Genomic DNA, 6,863 nt, shown 5'->3' on the forward strand with positions numbered 1-6,863 from the left:
CAGAGGGTAAAAAGGGGATGATTGCAATTACATAAAATCGAGAAGGTAGTTATACAATTGATGTTCAATTTTCCTTCCTTATTTTTTATTATCTTTGTTTCTGCCTTCTGTCGTTGGCTTATCACATTGTTTGGTCTACCACACACGGTTGGCGTCATGAATTTTCTTGCGCCTTATCAAGCACTATCTTCTATGTAATCCTCTACTGTGGCTGCGCGGGATTTGCCCTTAGACAACGATTGATCTGACACCTCCCGCCTCTCATCAATATTGTCTCCTTCTCCGTCTGTCGCTGGTGACGTGTCATCACCAGGCGCTGCAGCTACAGGCTTGTGAATTGTTTCGTTCGATATTGTTGAACCCCAGTCTGGAGGAGCAGAAGAGGGGCTAGCTGAAGTGTGGCCCCTCGTCGAACTGGTCTGTTCCGGCTCAGCCTGGGATCCATGACTTGGTGAGGAGAATGGGAATGCCAGGTTTGAAGAAGTTGAATCCATGTTAGGCTGTTCAACGTTCAATGACGCGTGGTGGAGCGATGTCCCGCGGTCGGTCGTTTCGGTAGTAGAGGGTGTGAAAGTGGGTAATGTTTGGGAGGATAATTGAGTATTAGGCGTTTGTGATGCGTGTGTCGGGAATGGAGGATTTGCAGAATGAAAAGTAGAAATTTGGGTAGATGCTTGTCCCGCATAGTTAACCTGTTGTAGAGGTAACAATGTCCAACCTTGCGGCAGGCTAAGCCCTTCAGGGAGACGACTATCCCCCGAGCCAAGTGCAGGGATTTGTGGATTGGATGTGAACTGCCTTTGGGTGCCAGTGGAGGGAACATGTGATGATGCTATAGCAGTAGGGGTAACAGCTGGAGCAGGTACCTGTGGCTGTGGCTGTGGATGTGGATGTGGCTGATGTGGTGGTTGTGTATGCGGATGCGCCACGTTTGCTTGAACAGCACGAAGTCTGGTTAATTCAGCTTGTAACAAACGGACCACTTGTAGTTGCTCAGCCGTAGTCCGCAGACTTTCAATTACTTGTGAAATATGCTGCTCAACTTGCTGAAGCTGAGCCTGTGTATGCTGGAGGTTGATTTGCGCGTTTGGTACGGTTGGTTGTGGAATTTGTTGGACTGGAGCCGGTTGTTGGACTGGAGGCGGTCGCTCAAAGCCAAATCCAAAGCCAAATTGTTGCGGTCCAGCTGGCAGGTTGTCCGGGTTACCTCCAGCCTGAGCAGGTGGTGCTTGGCCATTGTGAACCTGTTGTGCTAAGTTTTGGAATAAATCTCCACGGCCAGCTCCAAATCCGATACGAATGGGCCCGAAGTTGAGAACCCATGCTCTTGGTCGAGCTTCGCCAGGTTGACCATTGGCGGCCCCGAGAGGTTGGTTTACTCCCGCAAGTGGATCTTGAGCCCCCACACCGCCATTAGCCATTCCACCAGGGCCTCCAGGACCTGCAACCCCCTGCGTAGCACTGAAATCTCGACGTATTGCAGCTGAGGCAACAGGTCGTCGGCAAGTTGGACAGATTTGTTGGCGTTCAAGCCAGCTACGAAGGCATGCAAAATGGAGTATATGGCCGCAGGGAAGTTTTTTCGGTCGTAATCGATCCGAAACAGGTCTAGCCGGACCGGCTTCACCATTTGGAGCAGCTGCAGGTGGCCAAGGCTCCATCTCTTCGCGACAAATGATACATACATCCCCTGTGGCAATATCTTCCGCAGTTGCATCCGGGTAGCGTTGATGCATATCCCTCGTGGCATTACGGTAACGAAGGAAGTCAACAACTCGCTTCCCGAATGACCTCATCGTAAGTACAACATCTCGAAGAATATGGATTGGTAGGCCGTAGAAGGTGAAAAGTATCGCAAAGAAGGACAGATAAACGACAAGTTTTAGAAAGTCTACACTTTTGGTCAGCTTGCGCAATTCTGTTGGAGAAGCCAACAACAATAGTGATCATGATTATGATTATACCCACCAGTTGCAAGATCGAGATAAAATATCCATCGGCCCTTTTCCTCCCAACCTGGAACGTCAAGCTCCATTTCATCAATGTCATCCTCACCAGGTAAGGTATTTAAAAGTTCCTGCGGACCAGAGCTCGACTGTTGCTGGATAGCTTCTGCTCTCGCTGCTCTAATCTCTGCTCTTCGTTCCTCCATCTTCGCATGCCGCTGTTGTCTGGTAACATATAGCTCCCAGAGGGAGATACCATATCTCGCCGCGGTCGAGGTCGAGAGGATCGATAGGATGGCAAACTCGAATCCAAACATCACCATCATGTCGGGTCGGGCGTTGCGGAGCACGGTCTTCACGGCATATTCGAGCATAAGGGTGTTGAATGTGACGGCCAAAATCAGGGAAAGTGCCAACCGCGTATGGAAAAGACGGGGCCGTTGCGGGGGTTGTTGGTCAAGTATTTCCACTCGACCCTCTCCGATCCATCCCCAGATTTTACCAACAAAAAGGCAGACAAACATGACCAAAAACCAAGCTCCTATCTCTCCACGAAATATGGTCATCGCAAGACATGTTTCCGTTACGGCAAACCAACCCCTTTCATACAGCTGCTCCGTTTCGATGGGGCGGAGGGGGCCATATAACAATTTCTGAAGTCCATATAGCAGGAATCCGACGATCAAGAGGCAGAAGTTCGTTAGGATCTAAATTGCGGCTATCATTAGCCAGTTTATCCACTCTAGGCTTTACCCGCAACTATCAAACACATACCATGAGGTTCGCTGTGCTCTGGGACAGATAGACACAGGCAGAATAAAAGTTCGCTCTCTGGTGCAAGGCATTAAGGATCACACCAGCAGCCAGGACTGTCGAAGCCTAGGGGACAGTTAGAATCAACTTCGCATGTCCATTCACGGGAATAGAAATATCGTATATGTCATACCCCAGCATAAGCTGCCAACCTCATGGCGGCCGACCCCGTTCGTTTCTCTGGGCTGAGGCTTGTAGCTAGAAAAAAGAAAAACACATCAAGAAAAATAGTGGCTTATGAAGACATGGTTAAAATTAAATACCAAAAAACCAGGGTGGGTGTTCTGCTTTGCCCACGGCCGGTCGACTTCGAAAACTGTCGCGCGAGAGATTAACGGACTTTCATGCCAGCTATCATCATCGACGCCGTTAGGAGACCTGAGGGGAAATGATGGGCCAATCAGAGCGCCCAAAATGCTGAGTTAGCTCAAAAATGACTAAACATAATCACGTGTTATTATTCCGCGGCGGACGCGCAAATTGTCCAGTCACTTTGCACGGTCGATGCGATTATTTGTATTGGACTCTTTGGAGAGGTGGGATTTGAGGAATCTAGGGCCCTTTTGGATAGTGTTTACACAAAGAACTCAAGTTTTATGTATGAAATAGGTCTCTATATAAATCTCGGAGGATCCACGTTTTGGAACCGTCTTTGTCAGTCATGTGATGCGCTAAACCCTGAACCAACCTTGTGCTGGGCCAGGGCTGGCAAACTACGTCAATGCTATCATGATGTATTTTGCAGCAACACAAAACGTGCACTCGGAAAGCTGAGGGTTTAGTTAAAAACATTGATCCCTCCAATATGATAATTGAGGTAAATTCCCTGTCTCTAGACTACTACAACACTTCCTACAGCTCTGGTTGAATGTTTTGGTGCTAAATTCTCCATGATCAAGGGCGTGACAAACTTCGGCCATAACCCACGGCATGATGTTTACGGCAACTAAATTGCAGACCGCTACCTACTTGTTGGGTGTTTGCCTTTTCTCGATCTCCTTCCTCGTGTTTTTGAACTCGTCGATATCATTCGTGGTCACGGACCTAATAAAGCTCCCAACCGGTGAAGGTGATGCTGTTGGTACGCTTGGCTTCGCGGATGAGCTGTTGGCTTTGGTGGCTTGTCCCGTATGGGGAATGCTGTCGGATCGGATTGGAGTCAGATATGTGAGTTGGAAGTATCCATTGGACTGCTATTTGGATAAACTCTGACATATATATGTCAAGGTATGCACGGTAGGCTATCTGATTATCGCCCTGGCGCTGGCTCTTTTTGTGCAAGCCAAAAACGTTTACCCCGAGCTCCTGCTAGGCAGGCTTTTGTTCAGCCTCGGTGGGTCGGCAGTAACTACCATGGTAACTGCTGTTCTTCCAGCTATGACTGCTCGCAGGAGCCCCTTGGATGGCACCTCTATAATTTCAGATCAGAGCTCTGTAATAACTGCGCGCCCTCCCCCGCTGGATCGCTCCCAAGGGATTTATGGCCATACGTCTCGCCCTTCTAACGCTTCAGAGTTGACTATAACACCAGTGCTTTATCAGGCGACATTTCCAGGTTCAAAAACATGCGAAAAACGGCCAGAGAAGGATTCCACCTCATATTTGGCAGGCATCGTTGGAATGCTTACAGGTTGTGGCGCCGTGGTTGCCTTGCTGGTTTTCCTGCCTCTTCCGGCGTGGTTTGAGAAATCGGGGCGGTCGCCCACTCAGTCCATCAAACTGAGCTACTATGTGGTCGCTCTGCTCTCACTTGTTATTTCCGCGGTTTGTTTCATCGGCCTACGAGATCTGCCTGATGATCAATACACGGAATGGAGGTCTCCGTTTAGGTACCCTAGAGAGCATACTTCTGATGGATCACACCGTCCTGTGACAGCGACATCAAGCTCGACTTTGTCGTCATTTTTTCCTAAATCATACATATCACAGTTTAACGCATCATTCCTGCTCGGCTTTAAACAACCCGGAATAGGACTCGCATACTTGGGCGGATTTGTTGCTCGAGCCTCAACCGTTGGAGTTTCCTTATTTATTCCTCTATATGTGAACCAATATTATAAGTATTCTGGACTTTGTGATAAAGACGTCCCGGGTAGCCCGAGCCACATGTTAGAAACTGGCCTGGGTGAGATCAAAAAATCATGTCCCAAGGCCTACATTGTTGCTTCAATATTGACGGGTGTCGCGCAACTTACCGCCCTCTGCTTCGCACCAATCTTTGGTTATTTCTCAGCAAAATCAAAACGACACAATGTTCCCCTTCTCTCCGCTGCTCTAGCCGGAATAATTGGCTATGTTTTCCTAACTCTCCTACCAACCCCCCAGATACGCGGCCCGGGGGGGAGTCCAGTCATATTCGCCGCAATGGCCTTGGTCGGGATCAGCCAGATCGGGTCGATCGTCTGCAGCCTTGCAGGTCTCAGCGCCCATGTCCTTGGACCAGACCATTACCAAGAAGCAATTTCATGCCATCATGAGCAGGATGGACGACAAACAAATTCAACCGACCACGCTGCGTCAGAAACCTTCCTAGGCACCAGAGACCATGTTTCAGATGAGGGCTCTGCCCTTCTCCCAAAACCTATGTCACCACCATCAGCAAACGACAACAACTTAGTCCACCTCAAGGGTTCGGTTGCCGGAATGTATTCGCTATACGGTGGAGCGGGTATTCTACTCCTCACAAAAGTTGGAGGTCTCCTCTCAGATAGAATTTCTCCAAAATCACCATTCTACCTCCTTGCCGGCTTCAATGGGCTGCTGTTGATATTTGGTGTTGTAATCAGCGTGTTGCAGAGGTGGAATCACAGGAAGAACACATAGGCCGATTTCGTTTTCGATATGTTATTTAGCAACAGGCAGTCCCTTTCCACTTTCGTCCAAAATGAGCTCATTTTATTTTCTGTCTTGCTTACGCGAGATTTTTTTTCCCTTTGGGTTACAGGTGTTAGGTAAAATGAGACTAGGGGGTGCTTTCTTTGACTTGGTTTTTGTTTTGTGTTCGTTCCACCACCCCAATTGTAGCGGTAAATTCCACCCCCGGCCCCCCCACTGACATCCCTGTTGACATAGATCTACTTCTCTGACGCGGTGGATGAGGTAGAGTAACCACTATCGACTACACATTGCCGGGAGGGGGGGTGCATGTCTGTCTCACCGCAGGTAGGTGAGGATAGGTTTCCGAGCGTAGAGACTGTCCTAGTATTTACGGGACGAAAGGCAAAATGGGAACATTCCTTGGTTGTGTTTCAGCGAAAGAAGAATGAAAGGTAAAAAAAAAGACAAACGAAATAAGAAAATGATATGAAACGTGAATTTGACGAAACAGAGGGAAGGCAGGGGAAATCGTAAAACCAGCCTCCGTTGATTCCACATTGAAAGAATTGATTGTCCAAGCAGAAGTAGTTATTTCTCTCATACATATTAATTACTAAGCATTCCTATCCCCTTGTTTTTAAAGTACAGGAGTATCATCCATGGATATCCCTGTGGCGGGCTAGATTTGTCAAATATTGACCCTCCTCCCGAGAAGCCTTCACCCAAGTCTTTCTTTCGTCTAGATTACAGTGATCCATCTACTCATCTATTCAACCAAGGCCAAACAGAACCAAAGTCAGCAGAGAGTCCCCTATCTGAAACAACTATATGATTATTAAATGAGGCGGCGGTAGCGTGCAGGATGAAAATTGAAGCGAAACCAAATATGAAACTCATGTTCTTGTTCCATAAGAACAGCCTCGAGTTCTCATGGCGTGTAAAAACCGGCATCGAGTGGGATCTTTCATTTTGGATCAGGTATTGAACCGTGTCCGCCGCTACTAACTTGTAGGTAAAGCCAACCAAATTTTCCTGGGTAAAGGATCCTTGATAATGTTCGTGCATGTCCTCAAGTCAGCGGGAAGTCGACGTTTCTGTATACACCAGCGGGTATTCGTGCATACGCATGCATAGTCCATCAAAGAAAGAAAAGCCATTCATATGTTCATGCGACGCATCTATACACTCCGTATGCTCAAGCCAGCTTCATCCATGGATGCTTGGCAAAGCCCATGTAGGGCTGTGAGGACATGTGCATGCAACAAAGAGGAGAACGCAAGTCCCCAC

General features: G+C 48.1%; 2 protein-coding genes across 2 annotated transcripts; one reads left to right on the forward strand and one right to left on the reverse strand.

Annotated features, from left to right (window-relative positions):
* Window positions 1-2,916, reverse strand: HCBG_01849 (RING finger domain-containing protein; the record flags this gene model as incomplete). Its single annotated transcript, XM_045428898.1, has 3 exons — window positions 1-1,891; window positions 1,969-2,653; window positions 2,893-2,916. The coding sequence occupies 3 exons, from the start codon at window positions 2,914-2,916 to the stop codon at window positions 177-179; spliced, it is 2,424 nt and encodes an 807-aa protein (XP_045290684.1).
* Window positions 2,917-3,656: 740 nt separating this feature from the next.
* HCBG_01850 (uncharacterized protein) lies at window positions 3,657-6,201 on the forward strand (the record flags this gene model as incomplete). Its single annotated transcript, XM_045428899.1, has 2 exons — window positions 3,657-3,926; window positions 3,987-6,201. The coding sequence occupies 2 exons, from the start codon at window positions 3,690-3,692 to the stop codon at window positions 5,580-5,582; spliced, it is 1,833 nt and encodes a 610-aa protein (XP_045290685.1).
* Between the last annotated feature and the right edge of the window lie 662 nt (window positions 6,202-6,863).

Source organism: Histoplasma capsulatum (genome assembly GCF_000150115.1).
Source record: "Histoplasma capsulatum G186AR genomic scaffold supercont2.2, whole genome shotgun sequence".
Lineage (NCBI taxonomy): Eukaryota > Fungi > Ascomycota > Eurotiomycetes > Onygenales > Ajellomycetaceae > Histoplasma > Histoplasma capsulatum.